Source organism: Stylophora pistillata, chromosome 14 (genome assembly GCF_964205215.1).
Source record: "Stylophora pistillata chromosome 14, jaStyPist1.2, whole genome shotgun sequence".
In the NCBI taxonomy this organism is placed as follows: domain Eukaryota; kingdom Metazoa; phylum Cnidaria; class Anthozoa; order Scleractinia; family Pocilloporidae; genus Stylophora; species Stylophora pistillata.
In genome coordinates, this window is record NC_142532.1 from 6,679,066 (window position 1) to 6,705,243 (window position 26,178).

Here is a 26,178-nt window from a genome sequence, read left to right on the forward strand (position 1 = left end):
TACAAAGAGTTAGGTGTGAATTTTGAGTGAAAGTCAATTTAAGATGACAGGCATGGGTAATAGAAAGATGAAACAATCTTCAACTAAAAAAGGCCTTCTAGATGGATGATTTGACTTCCAAGAGACAAGAAGGAACTCTAGGCCAAAAATGATAAATAAGGTAAACCCAGAAATGGCAGTGATTATAACCATGGCAAGGAAGGGAATTAAAGAAAAAGGAGAGGAAGTTATGAACTAAATCAACTAACTTGTAAGAGAAAGGGCTGACAACTTGGCGTTTAGTATTCTGGTTATTTCCTTTTTTTTTTTTTTTGGGGAGGGGGGGGGAGGAAAGGTGGGGCATGTTACCTTAAAATTCCACAATAGGATTTAAATCATTCACACCTACCACCTCCATTCATTCACAGGTTCATTGTTACAATGTAAAGATCCATTACTTGACATCAGAAAGTTGTACTGGGGAAAAAAAGAGCAAAAAACAAGTGGGAGTATGTCTTTCTAATGACAGAAAGACATACTCCCACTACAACTAACCCTATTTCAGAAAATTTGGCTGAAATAATTTTTTATTATAGCAATACCAAACATCTCAGTGAGTCAACCAGACTCGTTCTCAGCGAGCCAACTAGACTTATTCTCAGCGAGCCAACCAGACTTATTCTCAGCGAGCCAACCAGAATTATTCTCAGCGAGCCAACCAGACTCATTCTCAGCGAGCCAACCAGACTTATTCTCAGCGAGCCAACCAGACTTATTCTCAGCGAGCCAACCAGACTTATTCTCAGCGAGCCAACCAGATCTATTCTCAGCGAGCCAACCAGACTTATTCTCAGTGAGCCAACCAGACTTATTCTCAGCGAGCCAACCAGACTTATTCTCAGCGAGCCAACCAGACTTATTCTCAGCGAGCCAACCAGACTTATTCTCAGCAAGCCAACCAGACTTATTCTCAGCGAGCCAACCAGAATTATTCTCAGCGAGCCAACCAGACTTGTTCTCAGCGAGCCAACCAGAATTATTCTCAGCGAGTCAACCAGACTTCTTCTCAATGAGCCAGACTTACAAAGTCCAGTATCCTCAGCAAGTCAAAGCCCAGTATCCTCAGCGAGTCAAAGACCAGTATCCTCAGCGAGTCAAAGACCAGTATCCTCAGCGAGTCAAAGACCAGTATCCTCAGCGAGTCAAAGACCAGTATCCTCAGCGAGTCAAAGACCAGTATCCTCAGCGAGTCAAAGCCCAGTATCCTCAGCCAGTCAAAGACCAGTATCCTCAGCGAGTCAAAGACCAGTATCCTCAGTGAGTCAAAGCCCAGTATCCTCAGCGAGTCAAAGTCCAGTATCCTCAGCGAGTCAAAGACCAGTATCCTCAGCGAGTCAAAGACCAGTATCCTCAGCGAGTCAAAGACCAGTATCCTCAGCGAGTCAAAGACCAGTATCCTCAGCGAGTCAAAGACCAGTATCCTCAGCGAGTCAAAGACCAGTATCCTCAGTGAGTCAAAGACCAGTATCCTCAGCAAGTCTAAGAGCAGTATCCTAAACAAGCTAAAAAGAAAGCATTTAATTTGGGGCCAGTCAAGGTATATGGATCCTCTACAAGTGATAGCTTTAGATTTGCAGCAAATTTAATTCCATTAAACACTATGAGTCTTAGTATTATAAGCAAGTTGAACTATAGATACAAAATAAGGGACAATCATACTAACCTTTGGAATAAAGCTCCAGGGGAATTGTCCAAATTTCTGTAAAAGAACAAATATGTTAGCCAAGTCACTGGTACCACTAAATGAGGAAAAAATCTAAATGAGAGTGAAAAGGAACCATTGAGTGCTGTATAATTTTTTAAATATCACCCTGAACTTTAATCAAGTGGAAACTATTTTAAGAAGTTGATTCTGTTTGCTTTACTTGCCTTTCATAAAAAAATAGCTGTTGATAATGGGTGCATAAATACTCCTTTTCTGAATTTTAACCTTGATTTCAATGTTTCCCATCAGCGGAGAGAGTGATCTCAGGATAAACAATGTTCTTCCTATTTTAAAATTTATAAATGAACTCTTAACATATTTCCAAGGTTGTGATAATTCCACTACCTAATTGACTTGGCAATTACCTGGTTTTTGATAATACATTTTTTACTAAGCCAAGTCATCTCCTACCTCTCCTGGGCTGGATATTCAAGCTCTTCCCCTTTATAACTTGGTTATGCAATATGGTTAAATTACTACAGATTGCTAAAATTTCTGTGCCTTTTCTCCTGAGCGAATAAATACGAAATGGAAAGTACAGAAACATATCTGCCTTCTGAGTTGTTTCAATTCTTCATAATGCATGAGATAAATGAATGAAGATCCATCAAAATCATAACCTCCACGCATCATGGCTAATGTGGCATTACATTTCTATTTTTCTTTCCTTTTACTTCATCTGGTAATTTGTCTTTCAAATGGCTCTAACCAAATGATAAAGTTCAGTGGTTGAGATTCTGAACTTGCATCCATTGTTTGGACCTCACAATGAATTACAATAATTTATAAACAATATTTGGCAAATGAAAAGGTCAACTTTTGGTTTCACCGAGGAACAGCATACGTAGATCACTGTACTTAATTCTCACCTTGAAAAAAATAAGGGGCCACCCTTACACTCGTTTTTCAAGTGAATAACCTTTTCACAGGGTCAAAACATTGAGCCCTACTGACTAAGATTGACCTAATATTATGGAAATAACAAGAAAAGGCCTTGAACCAGTTAGGAGATTTCTTTTTAAATTGTTTATTGAATAAGAAATGTGGAGACAAATACAGATTTCACAGGGAACTTTATAAAGAAAAATTTCCCAAATCCTTAGAGGAGCTGCGTTCGTTTTTGGATCCATCTCAAACCTCCAGTAAACAAGCCTGATTGTAAATAGTTATTGAATAATGAAACGCTGGGGCCAAATTTATTTAAACATGGAATTGTTTCGCGTAATTCCGCCCAAAAACCCTTTGGCTATTGGACAGGAGGGTAATCAAAACCTTTGCTTGGCATGTATGATACTGTAATAAGAATACGTGGCACTAGCTTACTTGTAACATAAGTTGAACTGTGAACTTATAAAATTCAGCTGAATTTAGTCACGTACTTACCCGACTCTCGACTCTTGCCTTGTAAACAACGTAGCAACCGGTATCATTTCAAAAGCATAGATGTGTCATCATGTAACAGAAATGGATTGTTTATGTGATGTATTCCACTACATTCTCGTTAAGCAACTTCTAAAACGACTGCCATTCTCGACACACGCGTACCATTGTGGCTGTAGCTGCTGGTTTCCTCTCTAAGCCATAACTAAGTCTAAGCTGTCACATCAAGTTGGAACACGCTGTGCTTGTTAAAAATTAAAAAAAACATCGAAGGGAGAAAAAGATAAGGCTGAAGGCGTGAACGAAGCCAGTAAATCTAAGATGTAAAATTACGACCTTGATGGCAAAGTAAAAATTTGAATGACATTGCGCTTGATTCAAGGACCTTTGCCGGCGTGGGAAAGTTCAATCTCGAGCCTTGGGGCATCTTGGCGTTTGTCAGCGGTATGACCTCAGGGAGAATGGGTTACCATAAGCGCCCAGCCTCAACTAAGCGCCCAGCCTCAAATAAGCGCCCAGCCTCAAATAAGCGCCCAGCCTCAAATAAGCGCCCAGCCTCAAATAAGCGCCCAGCCTCAAATAAGCGCCCAGCCTCAAATAAGCGCCCAGCCTCAAATAAACGCCCAGCCTCAAATAAGCGCCCAGCCTCAAAAAAGCGCCCAGCCTCAAATAAGCGCCCAGCCTCAAATAAGCGCCCAGCCTCAAATAAGCGCCCAACCTGAAAGCCCAAAAATTAAGGTTACCTCCTACCTTCGCGGATGTCCTTCGGGAGAAAATTCGTACGCGCGCTAGTTGGAAGAAAACCCTAACAAACTAGACATCAAAACAAAGGTTAATAAATGCAATTTACGATAGAAATATAATTTCGGCGATTTTTTCACTTAGGAAGTGTCAGGAGCCGGAAAGGCGTGAAACGACCGAGTGTTTTTCTATTGAATTTATCAGGTATCGGATCCCGCGGCACGAGAAAAATGGCTGCCTAGTCTCATTCACAAGGTATCAATCAACAAAAATGTGTCAGGCTTTTCCAATATTCTGATTGGTTGTCTGGATATTCGCATCTAAAGTTAGAGTAGCGAAAAATATGCGAAGCGTTTTGCGTAAATGGACACCACGTAAAAAATATTTAAAAGATCAAAATTTCCTGACACACTTTTGTTCGTCATCATCCCGGGAATGTTTTGGCGAAATTTCACGAAAATTGGTCAAATCTACATACCCTATAAATTCGTTCAATGTGGATGTATTCCTCTCAAAATCAAATGCGAGATTTTAGCTCCCAAAGGTTTGTAAACAACTTGCGCCACACCAGGAGATTATCTCGCCTCCCGAAACCGCAAACCAATGAGAAAGACGAGACCCGCCGTCAATGACAATGGATCAAGATTGTCCCGGGAAAAGTATTGTGTAGCAGTCTTTTTTTTTTTTTTCTCGCCCTGTTGATCGTTTTGTAATGGACAAAGTCGGCGAAGAGAAAACCCTCGGCAGAAAGGGTAAATCTGTCGCATTCTTCTTTTTCTCCATCGGTTTCGTCAGATTCCAATGAAGAATCTTGTTTACAACCTTCTGTGGTGTTGACTTTAATTTTTCCGCTCTTTGCCCCAAGGATAATTGAATGCTGTCGATCTTCAGTGGATGCCAAGCTTGTCGACGGCTCCTGGCCAAACCAAGAACCTTTTTCGCTTTGTTTTGTTTTGTTTTTTCTTTTTTTTTGACAAAATGCTGCCATCTCTCTCTTCTTTGGACCTTTTTCTCTTTTTCTTTACCCAAGGACTCTTCTCTAATTTTGAGTTTTGTGTTATATCCACGAGAAAAGACTTTCTACGAGCAGATTACTTCCACGTATGAAATTTGTCAAGGGCGCGATGTAATATTCCTCCTAATATTCGAATATTCCCCCGGGGGGTTCGCCCATTTACGAGATTATGACACCTTCCTGATTTATTAACTTTTATTCGAAAATCCTTTTTTTTTAAATAAGTCGGACGCTTTTTGAAATTTTTAATTTTTTTTCTTTTGCAAACACTAGTTAAAAAGTGTAACTTCAATCTAGTCCCAAAACAAATTAGCCTCTGAAGGTAGGAAGTAACCTTAAATAAGCGCGCTTAATAATGATAAATAATAATAGTAATAACAATAATAATAATGGTCTCTATTGATTCAAAACAGAAAAATACAGTCCTAATGTTACAAGCAATTTGAGTTAAAAGAGTTAAAAGGTTAATAATTCCACAAAATTAAATTTACCACTTGATTACAGTTAAAAATTGTCATACAGGTTATGTCTAAAAATTAAACGACCAACGAATGTATTTTTAAAACGTTTACTTTTGATGCTTGTTCTGGTGCCAGACGTAGTCCGTAAGTTGTAGCTGCAGGCCTTTACAAGCGGAATAAAAAGTGACAGGGGTGATTGGCGGCCTTAGAAACCTTTTTAAAAATACTGCTGCTTCTGTAAAATTGATCGTAAATTGTGATTTCTTGTAATAAAATTCCGTTTCCAACGATCGAAAAAAACATTGTAGTGGGGTGAGGTCGGAGTCTGATGCTCCATATGGGCATATGTGAAATCGGGGAAGTACTAAGGAATCGAAAAGAAAGTCTATTTGTACCTGCTTATACCCCTCTTTACGTAGACATCTAAGGACATAGAGGCATTTAAAGTGCACCTACACCCAAAAAAATTTTTTCGCTTAACGAAGTAAGCTTATTTTTTTGAGTATTTCTGCGAAAAAATTTTTTTATTTGCTCAAATCTTCAATTTTCTATGCCCAGTCAAAATACGGAAAATCGGCCGCCATCTTGCCCCACGACCGAGTTTAAAGAGGAATGGCTCTAGTGGGTAATGTGACGTCAAATCGAGAACACGAAAGTCTGCATTTCACACATTTTCACTTGTTTGGGAAGGTTGTAGTAGATAATTGTCCGAAAATATGCCGACTAAGTGTGTTGTAGAAAGATGTAGCAACGTGCGAAATTTGCAAGAGGGTATCGCGCTTCATACATTCTTCATACAACACACCTAGTCGGCATATTTCGGACAATATCGACGACAATCTTCCCAAACAAGTGAAAATGTGTGAGATGCAGACTTTCGTGTTCTCGATTTGACGTCACATTACCCGCTAGAGCCATTCTTCTTTAAACTCGGTCGTGGGGCAAGATGGCGGCCGATTTTCCGTATTTTGACTGGGCATAGAAAATTAAAGATTTGAGCAAATTAAAAAATTTTTGCACAGAAATACTCCAAAAAATAAGCTTATTTCGTTAAGCGAAAAAAAATTTTGGGTTTAGGTGCACTTTAACATGTGTATTGAACCTACAGTCACTCTGAAAGGTGACACCTAGAATGCTCACATAAGTACAACTAGGGATCCCTAACACAGGAGGGTACAATTCATGATTGCTTTTCAAGGACTGTAAGCTCCTTACATTTGCTGGGGTTAAATAACATTCCATTTTTTCTATCCACTCTAAGAAATGTTTGACCAATGTCTCAGACATGTCTTTAACTTTGTAAACAGGAGCAATGATATTTCAGTGAAACAGCAGCATACTAGAATAACACTGGCAGGGTATCTAAATAGATCTCTAGATCATTTATAAAAATATGGAATAGTTAGTGTCCGCTTACGCTACCTTGAGTAGTACCTTGATTCAATAATTTCCAATCAGAAGAAATATTATTGTAGCAAATTCTTTGGTTTCTACCTTTCAAAACACACGGGTATAGTTTAATTATATATGGATTTAATTGGAGATTTCTCAACTTTCTTGCGAGCAAGAACCAGAATACGGCAATTGAATTTTTTTTATTGGTTGATTGAAAAGGTGATGGACTCAACACAGAAAGTGTGTTTTTCTGAAGGGATCGATCGATGTTTTAACAGTTTTTTTTTTTTTTTTTTTGTCTTAATCAAATTTTTCCATTGTAAACTCCCAAACTGCCACTCGATGCGTGGAAAACATCCAACCAAAGCCACTGCACAAAGCAATGACGGGAAGATGTTTTTCATGAAACGATGGATTGCTGTTGTTCCTGCCAAAGACGTACAAGTAGATATAAGTCATTTCATTAACTTGTTTGGAATAAAAAGTAGAAAAGAAGAGATTGTAGAGCCGGTGCAAGCGAGCGGATATGTAAATGTAGAAAAGTAAGATGTCAGAATAGCATGAAATAACAAATTCAAAAAAAGAAAGTCTGTGATCATGATCAGCATCAAAGGAGAGATCGAGATGTTTTTCTTGATATGTAAAGAAAATCGCGAAAAATGGTTGTATGTTTGAAAACACAGAAATGAGGTGCGTCGCCATTCAAAGCCTTTCTCAGGCCACACTTTCAGCATCTGCTTACACTTAAAAGTAAACCGTTCTGAAAATCCATCACACCCACGTCTAGGGTAATCCGAGAAGAAACTTCAGATGTTAATACAGAGGGTTTCCTTTCATATTTATATATGAATCTTAAGCTGGCCTGTACTTCTGTGATGCACTTCACCCAAATATTAGTAAGATGTCATGGCCTCCGAAACCTACCGAGCTATGTGATAGTGCAGTCAAACTTTCAGAAGAACTAGATGCGTTTCTATACTCTAAACTGGCAACACACACACATCTCGGCGGAATATTCTGATCGCGTGCGGCGCCTTGTTACCTCTTTTGGCCAGGACATTATTTAAGGAGTTACGGCAGGAGTACAAAAACCACCCAAGCAAATACTGTTACCGTATGCCGAACAATGTTCAACTTATCCAGATGCCACACCGATTGGGGCATGAGATCGGTCCTTTGCCTGAAACTATCAAGCCATATATCAAAGCAACACTCCCGTGGGGTATTATAGATAGATTGGAGGAGACCCTTTCTGGTGCAGGAACCACAAAGCCAGTGGCTAGGATGGATTTAACATTTCTGTCCTTAATGAGGTTCAACTATCTCACTGGCTGTCAACAGGTATCTCCCGAGTATCGATGTGCCTGCTAATGACATGGCTACCGTTCACAAGGTTCTAGTGCAGTCTCTCAAGGTAAAGAACACGCTCAACTTAAAGAGCATCGGCTTCGTCATTGACTTAACACTGTATGCAAAGGCAAGCGAGGGACAATGGAAACAAAGCGCAAAATTGAAAGATATGGTTATGAAAATGGAAGTATTCCACACAGCATGCACCATGTTGTCCAACACTGGCAAACGCTTCCAGGATGCTGGCTTGCGGGAACTGTGTGTAGAGTGTGATGTGATAGCAGAAGGTTCTATTGCAGAAGTTCTAAAGGGACTTACTCGTGTATGAAGCCCGATACTGATAAATCCCTTGATTCCACTATTCCTGGTAAGTGGAAAAATTTTCTTTACAGAATTTTAAAAAATTAAAAATGAAAAAATGAAGCTGTAAACCTATTTGTTTCTGTACTTCTAAACATAGCAAACTTTACATAAAGTAACAAGAAATCACCTTTATAAAGTTATGTTTTTATAGACTCATGCATAATACAAATTTAACTGCCAACTGCAAGAAGAAAAAAAATCAAGGCCTTTCCCTTTAACTTTAAAGATGACAAGGACATGGGAGGGCAAAGACATGACATTGAAGAGAGGAAAACTTTAAGTGAGGGTAAGATTTAACAAACAAAATTCATTAAGTTTCATGGCTGAAGAATTTCTCCAGTTTTCTAATTTGCTCAAAGCATTCCAAAATGGGAAATTCAGGCCAATCCCGCATGACCAAAAACCTATAAACAACTGACGACAACAATTTCTTCTTACTATCCTCACAGAACCAGAAAGGAAGAAAAAGAAGACCCGAAAGAGAAGAAAGAAGAAAAATAATGAATCTCAGCAAGAAGGAAACGAAAAACCTAGTTAAAGTGTAGATGAAGTTATTAATAAGTGCAAAAATTATCATGCAATGTCTTCTATATTGAAATAGCCTTAACTTTTCTTTCAATACCTGTCAAAAAGTTATCTTTGCAAATGTGATGAGAATAAATGATATAAAGTTTTCCAATATGTATTAGTCGACTGTAATCGGGCCAGATGGTATTATTTGACAACATTTTCCAGAGGCAAAGAGGTCAACGAGCTATAATTATATGCAACTGATAACAAAAGTTTTTGTTTCAGTCATTATGGTCATTATGCACTTATCAGCGGCCGTCCCAGGGGGGGAGAGGGTGACCCCGGGGAACCCCTGGGCATTTGCAAAGGAATTTCCTAAGCCCCCTAACCAACAATAACATTGTTCAATATAAAGCTACCAATGCCCTTCCCCTGGGGACAAAGAAGTATGCTCTACTAACTCAAACAATGTAATGCTCCAAAAGAATGTTATTTGCCACAAACTAAAACTTACTTCAGCTTGTGTTTACTATACAGGGCTATACAGGGCTCAAAGTTAAAAACATCCTATGTGGCTTTTTGCCGGCGACTAACTGGAAAAAGTAGTAGTAGTAGTAGTAGTAGTTTTACATCTGTAGGTATCAATGGTAATAGCCAGTCACCATGGTAAGGATCTTTTATTCTCAAGATGGCGGCAATGGTAAAAATCCAGTGGGTGTTTTCCCATGTGTCTCGTCTCGGAGGTGCAAATGCACTTCAATGCAAAATTGGCGACGAAAGTCTATTCCCCCGTATGACCCCAGGGTCGACCCCCAGGATGGCAGCTGCTAGGTACATAATTATTAATCTCGTTATCTGTTTCTTAAAAATTCACAAACAATCACTAAATCAAAGCTCTCTTTCTTAAAAATATCCTTACCGAAGCAATCTCATCTCTGTAATAATCTAGAAAATTTTCCTAAACATAAACATGTCAGAGCATTTTTTCATAGCGAATTAGATTTGTCATTTTGATTTGCGTTTATTTTGATGAGATCCCTGAGATAAAAGATAGTTTACGACGAAAAAATTCATTTTAAGAAAGAAATGATCATGTACTTTTAGATCATGTATTCTATGAATACAGTTTTCATAAATTACTCGGGCTTTCCGAAGGAAACGCCCGAAATAAATTCGGCTTTTTTTTTTTTCAATTTCAACCTTTGGCATCTGTAAGAACCTACTGCTATATAGTAATATATTTTTTTGATTATTGTCTAGTACCATAACAACATTCATTACACTCTAGCAGGCAAAAATAAAAACAAGTAGACTTATCCATGATTGGAAATGACAAAATTGCGTAACGACAGCACAAATGGCAATAGGGCAGTCTCCTAAAGATAACTCCAGATGTGCGATAGAGAAAGCCCAAGTTCAAACAGCTATGCGTCTGCTTGAAGGGAAAAAAGTCTAAAACAGCAAAATATGATGAAATATTCCTTGCATAATGAATATGAAGTTTCTGCATTTAATTTTTATTTATCAAAATGTACATCTTTCATGGTTTTAATTTCTGGTTTCCCTCTTGTTGTGGAAAAATGAAGTAGCCTTAGCAATGGGGTAGGATCCGATTCAAGCTTTGAACTTAATTCGACACAAATATCCAGTGCTACTTTATCTGCTGAAATTTATGCCAGAAGCTCTATAAAAATATCGGTTTAGGCCTTCCCTGCACTTTGTAATCCCAAGAAAAAGAAAATAGAGATTACCTTAACAAATTGCAGCAAAATCCCAGCTTATCTTGAACCTAAAACTTTACCCTGGAAAAAAAAAACTATACTTCTGCGCATGCGCCAAGAGCAAAGTTTGGCACACGAGCCTTCTTTCGCAAAACGACTCTCGTTTTGTCAAACGAGTCTCGTTTCTAAAAACGAGTCTCGTTTCTACAAACGAGTCTCGTTTCTACAAACGAGTCTCGTTTCTACAAACGAGTCTCGTTTCTATAAACGAGTCTCGTTTCTATTCACAAACAAACGAGTCTCGCTTTAAATCGTTTATCGAGTGACTTATAAATCGTGACGATTTAAAATCGACTCGTTGCCCAGAAACTGTGAGTGATCCGAGATATTTACTCTATACAAAATCATTTTTTACATGAAATTTCTTACTCGTGTAGTCAAGGTCGAACGAAATGAAACAAGATAGACATAAAGAAATTAAAGAAAATCTATTAAAAGAATTCGAATTATACTAAGACTAGGTTTACACTTGAGGAGTTTTTCCGGATTCGTAAATGTTTCTGGATTCATCAATTTTGGAGTATTCGGATTCGTAGGCCTTTACACTGAACGATATTCGGATTCCTGACCATTTACACACAACGACAACTCCGGGAACATTCGAAATGGGATGGTTACCAAGCCGAGTGTGGTTTCGTCGTTCGATCGCCAAGTAAAAATGCCTCCCTCAAAAAAGGATAAATTAGATCCATCTGCCACTGAGGCAAATTTGAACTGGACAAATGAGGAAGTTGAACTTCTACTAGGAGTAGTCCGGGCATATTCTGCCCAAAAGGATTATGAAGGTGTAGAATGGGAGAGCGTCAAAAGTAAGTACGAAGATGTCAGAAGAGATTTCCTGGCCTTGTATGAATAACAAGATGGACTGCCACATGATGTTAGCCTGTTTACACGGGAAAGAGTGGCGAGCAAAATTAAGGACATTAGGAAAAAGTACAAAAAAGCTGTTGACTCTGGTAGGAAGAGTGGAGGAGGATGAACTGTGGCGACTTTCTATGATGTTTGCAATGACATTTGGGGTGGATGTCCTGCAACTACAAGCCTGGAGCATGGTGTGGACACTGCAGACTTTGAAGTTATTGATATCACTAAAGGTATGCCAGATGTTAATCCTAGATCTGTAAGCTCCCCCTTGATAGCTCATGATCTGACCGCATCTGTAAGCGACGAGTCCTCAGAAATAGGATTAATCAGCCGCCCTGAGACTCCATACAGTACATGCAGTGACAGCCCTGATCAGAAAGACCATGGTCATACCACAGATTCAAAGCAAGTTTCCACAAACAGGAGGAAACTTATTGAGCACATAAAGGAGAAACGTGACAGTAAATTAACTAAAAGCAAATCAGCAGATCAGCAGCACCTAGCTTTCCTAAAGGAAGAATTATCTCTAAAGAAGGAAATGGTTTCTGAAATGAAACAAATGGATAAAGAGTAACAGCAAACCATGGCCAGGTTTGCAAGTGCCATGGAGAATTTGAGTCATTCAGTATCAAGTGCCTTTGGTTTGATGGGTACCCTCTTACAGAGATCTCAACCAAGTTACTGGCAACCACAAATGCCACAGTGTATGGCTCAACAGCAGCCACTCCAAGGAGACAGGGTATTGCCCAGCAGGAACAATGATTTGCATTATGTTGAAGACGATGATTACCAATATGCCTCCTTGTAACTAATATAGGCTCCAGGTTTTCTGATCAGTCATTTTATATGCGTATCCTCTATTGTTGTGTTGCTTCTTTATAGCTGACAGTTCAAGAGAGATAACTCTCACAGTTTTTCTTAACTGTTTATATTTTCCTTACTTAACTTACACTCGAGAACACAGAACTGAGGCCAAAGGTTGTTACTTCTTGAAATAAGAACTTGGATTTACGTGCTGTACTCATTTGCTGGGCGCTGGCCATTAGCCTTATACAAAGAAGGGTATATAAAGGATGTTGTTGTTGTTGTTTGATAGCCTTCAACAGGCCTTTGCTTCTAAAATACTTGCATAGATCTATGTAGTATTGTATTAAAATACTTTTTCTACCATCATGGGTTATCATTAAAAATAAAAGTTACAACGACATGGAAATGACCAATTTGTTTGCGCTTGTCTTAAGAGTAATAAAATTGTTGACATTGCATGGGACAATTTTTTTGAAGAGGGCACTGGCAAGATTCATCATAAACAAGCAATAATGTTAAACACGTGCAAGTAAAAAGGACATCAAGTATGTTTTCCCAGCATTAATCAATTTAGGGCACCTCTTCAATTTGATTTTCTGCTTTATTAGTGGGTTGAAGAGAATTTAACACACATGCAGTTTTTTAACAACAGCGTAACATTTTTATTCACCTTATCAACCTGAATAATCAACAATAAGTTGCAAGAAAATCAGGTTTTCATCAGCGGTAACTGTTGCAGTAGGGTATATACAGATGAAGGTGGCTGAATTTTTCTGTTAACCGAAAAAAAAATTACTATTTTTCTAACCCACAGTCTTTGATCTTTCCCTCTGTTTGAGATGAGTGGCAAACATGTAAAGCTTGAGTATAATACTCTGTAAAGGCCTTGTGCCTAAAACAAAAGTAAAGCAGCAATGAACAAAAAATTTGAACTTCAATGAAGACAAAAATATAATGTTAACAAAGTATGCTTCCGCTATGGATAAGACTGTTCTTATGATTATTATGTTTAGTTAAAAAGTCTCTGCCAGTAAACTACAACAGGAATTTATCATGGGGGTAAGTAGGTACATGTACTTATGGTCAGTAAAAACTTTCCTTCCTGAAATGTGAAATTGAAATGGATTTACCATTCACTGAACTATAAATTTATACGTTAAAACTTTTCAGTGTTTTTCTGTAATCAATAATGAGTACACATGTACATGAACAAGTCCATTTCAAAATGGCCTCAGTCAAAGTACTTAGCAAAGATTTGTCGAATATGTTTCCCACTGGTCTCATTGACTGCTGCTCCATAGCCTGGCGCATAAGTGGGAGGCTGAAACTCTCTTTCATAATTGCATGCTTCTTTAAGCTTTTCTTCTGAGAGTGTTTCACCGTGTACCTCACAGTAATTATGTAAGACAAAACATGCAAATATAACATTGGGAAGGTCATCTAATGATATGTCCATAGCTCGTCGTAGGGCTCCCCATCGTCCTTTCAACCGACCAAATGCACATTCAATAACCATTCTGGATGATGACATTCTGTAGCCAAAGAACTGCTCTGTTGGTATGCTGCCACCATTTGAGAATGCCTTCATGAGATACGGAAGCAACGGGTAAGCTGGGTCCCCTAGTATACATACTGGTACAGCATCTTCTCCTTCTACTATAGTTTTGTGGCATGCTGGAATAGAACCATCCCTAAGCTTGAAATTCAAAGTCGAGTTCTTAAATATTCTTGCATCATGCACACTGCCTGGCCATTTCACAACCACATCATTGAATCTGTAATTGTAGTCACAAGTGGCTTGAACATTAATAGATGTGTATCTTTTTCTGCTAATATAATCAGAAGCATTTTCAGTGGGCTCCTTGATTGGTATATGAGTGCCATCTACTGCTCCCATACATTGGGGGAATCCATGATAAACATTGAATTGGCTAACTAATTCTTGCACTTCTTGTTCACTGGTAGGTAGGCGTACATAACTTGGACCAAGGTATTTAGAAATTGCGGCACAAACTCTTCTTACAATAATGGAAACTGAAGAACGTGAAATTCCGAAAGCATTTGCAACTTTCCTATATCTTCCTTCATCTGACGAGTAGTAAAGAGTGACAGCTATCTGAGTTTCAACTGATATGGGACGCCTCATTCTTGTTGATTTTCTCTCAAGTAGGGGCCTAAGATCTTCACAAAGTTCCATAAGGGTAGGGTGGGACATTCTAAAGTTTTCTCTCCACTCGGTAGCTACCATGACATTTCCCATCCTATTGTCCCACCAGGCACTAGTTCGACCTGGCCTAACCCAAAACTGTCTCGGTCTTCGATCCTGTATGCCATCTACGTCGTCGGCGATTAAGTGTGGCTGACGTTAAACTTCCTTGCAATAATAACTTGCGTTTCCTCAGAAATACTGCGGTACACATGATAAAATTTATCGCATGAACCTGCAACAAGATTAGGCAACCGGAGACCGCCAGCAATGTTAGCACCAGATCCTCCATTTTGGTTTCACCGCAAACTCAAAAGATTGCAGACGGAAATAATATACGGATTCGGGAAAAAAAGCGGTTACACGACAAAACTTTCCGGATTCAAAAGTTATCGGATTCAAAGTTTCCACTTTAAATTCCGGATTCAAAATCTCCGGAGACACGACCAAACCGGGAATTTTTTAATTCGGATTCGTCCACTTTCGTGTAAACGGCAAAATCAATCCGGTACTAAAACGTTTCGGATTCATCACGAATCCGGAACAATTTCCTCTAGTGTAAACCTAGTCTGAGAAAGATGACTACAGAGAAAATATCATTTGAAGATTGTTACATAAAAACAAAATAGATAGCGAATTCGGAGAAGAAAGGGCATACCCATAGAACAAGTTTTCTAATTACATAATCAGTGTGGAAAACGGAAAGTATAAGTTGTTTTCCCTTAAAGTCACCTTAGCGAAAGAGGTGTTGGAAGTGCTCAATTAAAATTGAAGAATTAAGATAACAATTATCCACAAAGTAAAATCGCCAAAGAAATGGGAAATGATCAGCTAGCTTAATTCATATTTTATCTGAATGTCTCATAATGGGCTTATTATGAAGCTAAATACAAGAATAAAAGAATTCTCACCTCCTTGCAAAAAAACGGAGTGAAAGTCTCTGATGCTCAAGACAAGGCAGAACTATTTAATAACTACTTTAATTCAGTCTTCAAGAGAGATAATTGTGTTCCCCTTCATGAGGACTATTTTTTTAGTGACTTTGATGATGGTAAGCAGTCTCTAAGTAACATTACACTCTCACCATCTATGGTTAAGGAATTTCTGGATCTGCTAAACACTTCTAAATCTTATGGGCCAGATGAAATAACATCACGTCTGTTGAAGGAATTTTCAAATTCTTTGTCTATTCCCCTCTGCAACTTGTTCAATAAACAACTGGACAGCGGTTGTTTCCCAAAAGTATGGAAAGTTGCAAATTTGTTTCCAGTATTCAAGTCTGACGATAGAGAGATGGTTGAGAACTACAGAGGAATATCATTGCTTTGCATCATATCGAAAATCCTTGAAAAAATGTGTGTTCCCACATGGTTTTCCCTTAGGATAAGGATAAGGATAAGGATAGATTTTTATAATTGATTAATAGTTATTGTCATGTTAAATGTTAATTATACTATTTGAGCTACTATGCAATAATTTATATTATTAAAAACTGGATCATTGGATAATGCAATTCATTGAAAAAATGTGTGTTCCCACATGGTTTTCCCTTCTTCCAACCACAAATTTACCGTCTGCAATTGATTAATAGTTATTGTCATGTTAAATGTTAATTATACTATTTGAGCTACTATGCAATAATTTATATTATTAAAAACTGGATCATTGGATAATGCAATTCATTGAAAAAATGTGTGTTCCCACATGGTTTTCCCTTCTTCCAACCACAAATTTACCGTCTGCAAGACGGCTTTATAAGTGGGCGCTCTTGCGTTGCTAGTCTCCTCCGCTCTACTCTTGCTTTTGCCAAAGCACGTGATGAAAGAAAGCAGGTTGACACTCTATTCTTGGATTATAGTAAGGCATTTGACTCTGTTTCATTTAACTGTTTGCTGAAAGAGCTGTTTGATGTGGGTGTAAGAGGTAAACTGCTTACCTGGTTTAGATCATATTTAACATGTAGACATCACAGAACAGTCATTGATGGTTGTGAATCGTCCTTGTTACCAATATCATCAGGAGTGCCTCAGGGGTCCATTTTGGGACCATTATTGTTTATAATTTATATAAATACGGTCCCTAAAGCTATTCACTCAGGCACTACTGTACAACTGTATGCTGATGATATGAAATGCTTCACAATCATTGATGACAACAATGATGTTCAACAACTACAAAGTGATCTGTCAAATTGAAATGATTGGTCAGCTGATCACTTCATGGAGTTTAATTCAAGGAAATGCAAACGTCTTGTAACTACAAGGAAAAAGAATATTGTGGATTCAACCTATACACTTAATGGCTCACAGATTTTGTTAGTTACAACTGAGAAAGACCTTGGCGTACATGTTTCCACCAAGTTGTCTTGGAATTATCACATTGACGTTATTATCAGTAAAGCCAACAAGATGCTGGGCATGAACATGTACCAATGAGTGTGATTTGAAAACACTATTAATTTTATACAAATGACTTGTTCGATCACAATCGGAGTACGCGTCACAGGTCTGGTCACCTTACACTAAAGAAAAGATCACTTCAAGTGAGCGTGTACAAAGACGTGCAACAAAATTTATCCTGAAAACTGACTTAAGTTATCCTGAGAGACTTGTTAAACTGAAACTTTTACCTTTAGAATATAGAAGAGAGCTCTTGGATCTTTGCTTTTCCTTGAAATGCCTTAAAGGTTATATTGAGTTTAATGTTTTGTCATATGTAAATTTTAAGACGCCCAAATATAACATCAGAAATAGTGAAGCTACACTAGGGAAAGGCCTTTTTAGAACTGATGTTTTTAAGTTTTCTTTTTTTAATCGTATTGTAGACCAGTGGAATTGCCTTCTACTAGATATTAGAATGATTGAATCTTTCTCATCATTTAAGAACAGTATTAATAAATTTTATTATAACAAATTTAATGCAAATAAGGATAGATTTTATAATTGATAATAATTTTTGTCATGTTAAATGTTAATTATACTATTTGAGCTACTATGCAATAATTTATATTATACGTGACACTTTTTTACTTTTAACCATTTTTATAAGGATTTTCGAATTCTGTATAAACTGACCTAATTATTCAGATCTTGTGAATTTTTTTTCTTTTTTTTTATTAGTTGTTAATTTATCTTCAATTTGTATATTATGTTAGCATCTCTATAATTAAAGTTGAGTAAATAAAATAATATATTATTTTCATCCATTTCCAACACTTAAATAAGTTAAAAAAAAAACACATATAAGAAAGGTTATTGCTGCTAGATCCCCATTTTTGTCTTTTGACAATATCTCTGGCATCTACACTTGTGCCATAGGTGGGCCAAGCTCGCAAGATACGAATATGCTTTCTTTGCGCAATGGATTTGTAGGAGAATAAACAATGGCGCTGTCAATCTAAAAAAAGTTTGAACTAGTTTCGAATAAAATAAAACTTGCCTTGCTAAAGGATATTTTCCTTTATATGGAGTAAATTTTCTGGGCAGATTTTGGGCCGTTCAGCTCCGTTGTAGTTCAGCTGCTTTACAAACGTTATTTTCGAAATTTTGCCTTGGCTTAAAGAAAGTTGAAACTTGTGTTGTACTCCGACTCGGATTGTTCTTACGTGTTTCAAAGAACAATTTTGAGAGAGAAAGCTTTTGACTCTCCTTTCTTATCGATATCCAAAGCAGATAGAGCAGACTTACTAAATCCTTGACTTAATCTTCAATCAGATTGAAAAGAGACGTGTTCCAACACACCGGGCCGGAAGAACCCTGGAAACTCTCGAATTCTCGCATCATGTAAGCGGGTTAACAAAACTGTCATCCTTCTCCGACACCAGTTTGCGAATTAAAAGCTTCAATAACAAACAGACTTAGAAATTTGAACTTCTAAGACCAACGGCAAGAAGCCTTTTTAAGCGCTTCCACTTGCAGACAAATTTCGCTGTTATCGCATAACAACATTGTACACTTAGCGGTAAAAGCAAATGATTTTCTGACTGGTCAAATCTCCTTACAAAACAATTTAAATCCTAACTGAGGAGGAGATTGGTGTTTGTAGTGTTGCGGTGTTTAAGCCTTTCTTTAATGCGGTATTGCGGTGAAGGATCATGAAGAACAACTCGCATTGCGGTGTTGCGGCATTCTCAAACGTTACGGTGTACGATGTTTGTAATTTCAAACTGACGGTGTTCGGTGAAATAAATTTCTGGTGTTGCAGTTTATTCTTTGACACTTTTAAAATCCTGATTTTGATAACCCATACTTAATTGTCGAACGAAATAAGCAATACATTCGAGTTAATTTTTAATAAACATTAGGTATTCAGAAATCGCTATGTCTCCCTCCTAGTTAATCTTTGAACATATTGCTATCGTTATATGGGATTAGCTGTCGTTGTGCTAATGCTGCGTTAAAGGCAGAAAAATCACACAATAGGTTTGCACATTCGCGGTCATCCGCAACAATATAATTTGGAAACGGTGATTCTCTCTGAGTCTGTCGACTTACCAAAACTGGCAGTGTCGCTGTGGAAACGTTGCGATTTATACAAGAGACATCGTTAGCTTGTGTTTTGTTTTTCCATGCATTTCAGGTCTAAAAGGAATTCCTAGCATAACCCTTTAAAAATTATGCTCACATATGCTCATGGATAAGAGTATTATCGCATGACTTAAAATGAGTACACAAAACATACAAGCTAAAGAAGTATCTTGATTAGCTTGATCCTCATGATATTGCGACACCCGATTAAAAGTTTATTTATTTTTAAAACCTTTTTCAACAACAACGTTTTCTATGAGTGATTCTTTCTCTGGTTGCAGTACTCATTTCACAATAATTTGACTCATAAACCGTTGATTCAAGGGCGAACTGCATATAACTGTAGTACAAACAAGGAACGTTTCAATAGATACGATGAAAATTGTCAAATACTTGTGAATTCTTGGAAACATCGTGGTGAAAAGGGCGTGATGCAAAGCAACTGGGAAAGCTACTAGGTAAGCTAACGAATCTATACTTTAATTACAATTGTGAAATACAGCGACAACGGTGATGAGACAATGGAAGAGTTAATTCGAACTGAGTCAAAATGAGTAAGGGACCTTAAGCAGTCAGGACGGCAACACTAAGGAAGACGTATGTGTGCACGATCCTTCGCAGTAAAGCACTATTTAAGCAATAGTGAAAATCAGACCTGAAAAAAAAAAAAAAAATTCAGGCCTGTACGGGATTCGAACCACTGACCTCTGCGATACTAGTGCAGCGCTCTACCAATTGAGCTAACAAGCCAACTGGGAGCAGGCCATCAAATTAATTCGACATAAACCCGTAGATGATAAATCAAACAACAAACATATGAAATACATATATATGAACTGTGGTTATGAAACGTATATGTGCACGATCCTTCGCAGTAAAGCACTATTTAAGCAATAGTGAAAATCAGACCTGAAAAAAATTCAGGCCTGTACGGGATTCGAACCACTGACCTCTGCGATACTAGTGCAGCGCTCTACCAATTGAGCTAACAAGGAAGATTATTTATATACGTCGATTATTTATGGCTCATATGGATAAGAGAATGTCTCGTATTCTGAAGGGATAATCCTGTTTAAATAAAGGTCTTCTATCAAGAAACGATTTTCTACTTTTAATTAGAATTTCGAAAATGCACGTGTTTACCGTCTTTCACGGCACCGCAAGTCAACCTTGGCATAACGTATCTAAGCAGCGTTGAGTTCCAAATGAAAATTAGAAAAATTTGCCCTCGCGATTTCGATTCGCAGACGACGCAGATTTTGGTGATTTCACGTTGTTGTTTCTCAGAGGACGGCTAAGAAATGTACAAAGTTTTAAAACGTACATACTGTTCTTCACATTACATCTTTTGTCTTACCACGTTTTCATTGCCGTCGCCATCGTGGTTTGCTTAAGTTCCCTGATGATATATGAAGTCTTGAAGTATTTCAACGTATTTTATTTCATCTAGAGTCCATCTAAACGTCGAGTAGACGTTTTTTCCATGGTTTCCAATACTTTTTCGGTAGTAGTGTTCGCACACTCTTAATTGTTGGCTCGATTTTGGTTTGGGGATGATGTTTTAGTCATTGTATAATGTCGGCATAGTGAATAAAATTATCGAGTATTTTATTTCTCTTCCGAATCTCTGGAAGGCTTGTAAACTTTGCAATAAGATTGTGGAATTTATACTTCTTCTGAAAACAAATCTCGGTTCATCGTGGCAGAGACCTCGGCGAATTTAAGGGAGTGTCGTGGTCGAAATCGCGTGTTTCGAGGTGTTTGCTAAGGAAACAAGGAAGGATAACGAAACCTTCCTTGGATTAAAATTGTGAGATACAGCGACATTATATCCTTTGGTAAGTTATGGAACGACTTTTTACTTTAGACTGAATTACAAGTAAAAATTTGAGGAGAAACCTTAAAATAATTGAAGGCATTTAAGTTTTTTTATTTAAACATGGGCTGAAATTTCTATGGTATCCTTGGTTTCACTTGACGTCATCAAAATTTAAAAAAAAAAAGAATTATCAATCCTTATGAGATTTTAGTTTCGTTATTGCTACAGTTGAAGACTTGACTTTTTAAAAGTTTTCAGTTTGATTAGGTTGGGTTAAACCCGAAAAAATGCCCATTTTTTAACCATTTTGCATGGCTAGGATTTAATTGAAAACTTAGGCAAACTATATATCCCTGGAAAGCTTAGGACTTAAAGATCATGAAAAAAAATATTTCACACTTCATATGTGAATTGTAATGGTATACCACTCATTTAATTGTGCCACCTTGCTGGGTTCTACCAAGGCTTACTTAAGAAAAGATTATGGAATTAATAAAAAGAAAACGTTTTTAGTGTCAATTCAAAGAATACATGTTATTACTTATGGTCATAAGCAGATGGATTTCTGGTATGTTGAGAACATTTCAAATGGTGATCGATTAGATTTGACATAGGAAATCGAAGTAGTGTTTGACTTCATAATAACTTTAAGTACATAAATCATGTGGAAAATTGCTCAGCCTAGAACACAAAACTTATCAAGAGGAAGAAATGCTGAAAATTACAGATCATTCGGATAAATTGTTCTCAAGATATCTTTTCTTGAAGACAAAATTATTGCATAATGAGATAATAGCCTTTAAACTTACAAATAGCAATCACACTTAATTTTTTAAAATATGCCACCATTCTAGTGGCCCTAGTGTCATTATTTTGTCTCCAGGAGTATCATGCTAAAGGATTTTTTCCTTTATATCGAGTAAATTTTCTAGGCTGATTTTGGGCCGTTCAGCTCGGTTGACGTTCAGCTGCTTTGCAAACGTTACTTTCGAAATTTTGCCTTTGCTTAAAGAAAGTTGAAACTTGTGTTGTACTCCGACTCGGATTGTTCTTACGTGTCTCAAAGAACAATTTTGAGAGAGAAAGCTTTTGACTCTCCTTTCTTATCGATATCCAAAGCAGATAGAACAGACTTACTAAATCCTTGACTTAATCTTCAATCAGATTGAAAAGAGACGTGTTCCAACACACCGGGCCGGAAGAACCCTGGAAACTCTCGAATTCTCGTATCATCAGTGTAAGCGGGTTAACAAAGCTGTCATCCTTCTCCGACACCAGTTTGCGAATTGAAAGCTTCAATAACAAACAGACTTAGAAAGTTTGAACTTCTAAGACCAACGGCAAGAAGCCTTTTTAAGCGCTTCCACTTGCAGACAAATTTCGCTGTTATCACATAACAACATTGTACACTTAGCGGTAAAAGCAAATGATTTTCTGACTGGTCAAATCTCCTTACAAAACAATTTAAATCCTAACTGAGGAGGAGATTGGTGTTTGTAGTGTTGCGGTGTTTAAGCCTTTCTTTAATGCGGTATTGCGGTGAAGGATCATGAAGAACAACTCGCATTGCGGTGTTGCGGCATTCTCAAACGTTACGGTGTACGATGTTTCTAATTTCAAACTGACGGTGTTCGGTGAAATAAATTTCTGGTGTTGCAGTTTATTCTTTGACACTTTTAAAATCCTGATTTTGATAACCCATACTTAATTGTCGAACGAAATAAGCAATACATTCGAGTTAATTTTTAATAAACATTAGGTATTCAGAAATCGCTATGTCTCCCTCCTAGTTAATCTTTGAACATATTGCTATCGTTATATGGGATTAGCTGTCGTTGTGCTAATGCTGCGGTAAAGGCAGAAAAATCACACAATAGGTTTGCACATTCGCGGTCATCCGCAACAATATAATTTGGAAACGGTGATTCTCTCTGATTCTGTCGACTTACCAAAACTGGCGGTGTCGCAGTGGAAACGTTGCGATTTATACAAGAGACATCGTTAGCTTGTGTTTTGTTTTTCCATGCATTTCAGGTCTAAAAGGAATTCCTAGCATAACCCTTTGAAAATTATGCTCACATATGCTCATGGATAAGAGTATTATCGCATGACTTAAAATGAGTACACAAAACATACAAGCTAAAGAAGTATCTTGATTAGCTTGATCCTCATAATATTGCGACACCCGATTAAAAGTTTATTTATTTTTAAAACCTTTTTCAACAACAACGTTTTCTATGAGTGATTCTTTCTCTGGTTGCAGTACTCATTTCACAATAATTTGACTCATAAACCGTTGATTCAAGGGCGAACTGCATATAACTGTAGTACAAACAAGGAACGTTTCAATAGATACGATGAAAATTGTCAAATACTTGTGAATTCTTGGAAACATCGTGGTGAAAAGGGCGTGATGCAAAGCAACTGGGAAAGCTACTAGGTAAGCTAACGAATCTATACTTTAATTACAATTGTGAAATACAGCGACAACGGTGATGAGACAATGGAAGAGTTAATTCGAACTGAGTCAAAATGAGTAAGGGACCTTAAGCAGTCAGGACGGCAACACTAAGGAAGACGTATGTGTGCACGATCCTTCGCAGTAAAGCACTATTTAAGCAATAGTGAAAATCAGACCTGAAAAAAAAAAAAAAAAAAATTCAGGCCTGTACGGGATTCGAACCACTGACCTCTGCGATACTAGTGCAGCGCTCTACCAATTGAGCTAAAAAGCCAACTGGGAGCAGGCGATCAAATTAATTCGACATAAACCCGTAGATGATAAATCAAACAACAAACATATGAAATACATATATATGAACTGCGGTTATGAAACGTATATGTGCACGATCCTTCGCAGTAAAGCACTATTTAAGCAATAGTGAAAATCAGACCTGAAAAAAATTCAGGCCTGTACGGGATTCGAACCACTGACCTCTGCGATACTAGTGCAGCGCTCTACCAATTGAGCTAACAAGGAAGATTATTTATATACATCGATTATTTATGGCTCATATGGATAAGAGAATATCTCGTATTCTGAGGGGATAATCCTGTTTAAATAAAGGTCTTCTATCAAGAAACGATTTTCTACTTTTAATTAGAATTTCGAAAATGCACGTGTTTACCGTCTTTCACGGCACCGCAAGTCAACCTTGGCATAACGTATCTAAGCAGCGTTGAGTTCCAAATGAAAATTAGAAAAATTTGCCCTCGCGATTTCGATTCGCAGACGACGCAGATTTTGGTGATTTCACGTTGTTGTTTCTCAGAGGACGGCTAAGAAATGTACAAAGTTTTAAAACGCACATACTGTTCTTCACATTACATCTTTTGTCTTACCACGTTTTCATTGCCGTCGCCATCGTGGTTTGCTTAAGTTCCCTGATGATATATGAAGTCTTGAAGTATTTCAACGTATTTTATTTCATCTAGAGTCCATCTAAACGTCGAGTAGACGTTTTTTCCATGGTTTCCAATACTTTTTCGGTAGTAGTGTTCGCACACTCTTAATTGTTGGCTCGATTTTGGTTTGGGGATGATGTTTTAGTCATTGTATAATGTCGGCATAGTGAATAAAATTATCGAGTATTTTATTTCTCTTCCGAATCTCTGGAAGGCTTGTAAACTTTGCAATAAGATTGTGGAATTTATACTTCTTCTGAAAACAAATCTCGGTTCATCGTGGCAGAGACCTCGGCGAATTTAAGGGAGTGTCGTGGTCGAAATCGCGTGTTTCGAGGTGTTTGCTAAGGAAACAAGGAAGGATAACGAAACCTTCCTTGGATTAAAATTGTGAGATACAGCGACATTATATCCTTTGGTAAGTTATGGAACAACTTTTTACTTTAGACTGAATTACAAGTAAAAATTTGAGGAGAAACCTTAAAATAATTGAAGGCATTTAAGTTTTTTTATTTAAACATGGGCTGAAATTTCTATGGTATCCTTGGTTTCACTTGACGTCATCAAAATTTAAAAAAAAAAAGAATTATCAATCCTTATGAGATTTTAGTTTCGTTATTGCTACAGTTGAAGACTTGACTTTTTAAAAGTTTTCAGTTTGATTAGGTTGGGTTAAACCCGAAAAAATGCCCATTTTTTAACCATTTTGCATGGCTAGGATTTAATTGAAAACTTAGGCAAACTATATATCCCTGGAAAGCTTAGGACTTAAAGATCATGAAAAAAAATATTTCACACTTCATATGTGAATTGTAATGGTATACCACTCATTTAATTGTGCCACCTTGCTGGGTTCTACCAAGGCTTACTTAAGAAAAGATTATGGAATTAATAAAAAGAAAACGTTTTTAGTGTCAATTCAAAGAATACATGTTATTACTTATGGTCATAAGCAGATGGATTTCTGGTATGTTGAGAACATTTCAAATGGTGATCGATTAGATTTGACATAGGAAATCGAAGTAGTGTTTGACTTCATAATAACTTTAAGTACATAAATCATGTGGAAAATTGCTCAGCCTAGAACACAAAACTTATCAAGAGGAAGAAATGCTGAAAATTACAGATCATTCGGATAAATTGTTCTCAAGATATCTTTTCTTGAAGACAAAATTATTGCATAATGAGATAATAGCCTTTAAACTTACAAATAGCAATCACACTTAATTTTTTAAAATATGCCACCATTCTAGTGGCCTTGGTGTCATTATTTTGTCTCCAGGAGTATCATGCTAAAGGATTTTTTCCTTTATATCGAGTAAATTTTCTGGGCTGATTTTGGGCCGTTCAGCTCGGTTGACGTTCAGCTGCTTTGCAAACGTTACTTTCGAAATTTTGCCTTTGCTTAAAGAAAGTTGAAACTTGTGTTGTACTCCGACTCGGATTGTTCTTACGTGTCTCAAAGGACAATTTTGAGAGAGAAAGCTTTTGACTCTCCTTTCTTATCGATATCCAAAGCAGATAGAACAGACTTACTAAATCCTTGACTTAATCTTCAATAAGATTGAAAAGAGACGTGTTCCAACACACCGGGCCGGGAGAACCCTGGAAACTCTCGAATTCTCGTATCATCAGTGTAAGCGGGTTAACAAAGCTGTCATCCTTCTCCGACACCAGTTTGCGAATTGAAAGCTTCAATAACAAACAGACTTAGAAAGTTTGAACTTCTAAGACCAACGGCAAGAAGCCTTTTTAAGGGCTTCCACTTGCAGACAAATTTCGCTGTTATCACATAACAACATTGTACACTT

At 37.4% G+C, this 26,178-nt stretch overlaps 1 protein-coding gene and 2 long non-coding RNA genes across 3 annotated transcripts; 1 reads left to right on the forward strand and 2 right to left on the reverse strand.

Moving 5' to 3' along the window:
- Positions 1 to 386: 386 nt before the first annotated feature.
- Positions 387 to 3,547, reverse strand: LOC148716308 (uncharacterized). Its single transcript, XR_015995071.1, has 3 exons — positions 3,128 to 3,547; positions 1,703 to 1,738; positions 387 to 456 (listed from the first exon to the last, which is right to left on the reverse strand). It is a non-coding gene; the product is annotated as an uncharacterized LOC148716308 (long non-coding RNA).
- Positions 3,548 to 7,988: 4,441 nt separating this feature from the next.
- On the forward strand, positions 7,989 to 9,123 carry LOC148716309 (uncharacterized). The gene is made up of 2 exons (XR_015995079.1): positions 7,989 to 8,453; positions 8,676 to 9,123. It is a non-coding gene; the product is annotated as an uncharacterized LOC148716309 (long non-coding RNA).
- Positions 9,124 to 13,577: 4,454 nt separating this feature from the next.
- Positions 13,578 to 14,671, reverse strand: LOC111334726 (uncharacterized). Its single transcript, XM_022940538.2, has one exon. The coding sequence runs from the start codon at positions 14,669 to 14,671 to the stop codon at positions 13,643 to 13,645; it is 1,029 nt and encodes a 342-aa protein (XP_022796273.2). The 3' UTR covers positions 13,578 to 13,642.
- Between the last annotated feature and the right edge of the window lie 11,507 nt (positions 14,672 to 26,178).

What these genes read in the sequence shown, in the direction of transcription:
- LOC111334726 (XM_022940538.2), bottom strand. Translation starts at nt 14,671, where the DNA reads ATGGGAAATGTCATGGTAGCTACCGAGTGGAGAGAAAACTTTAGAATG.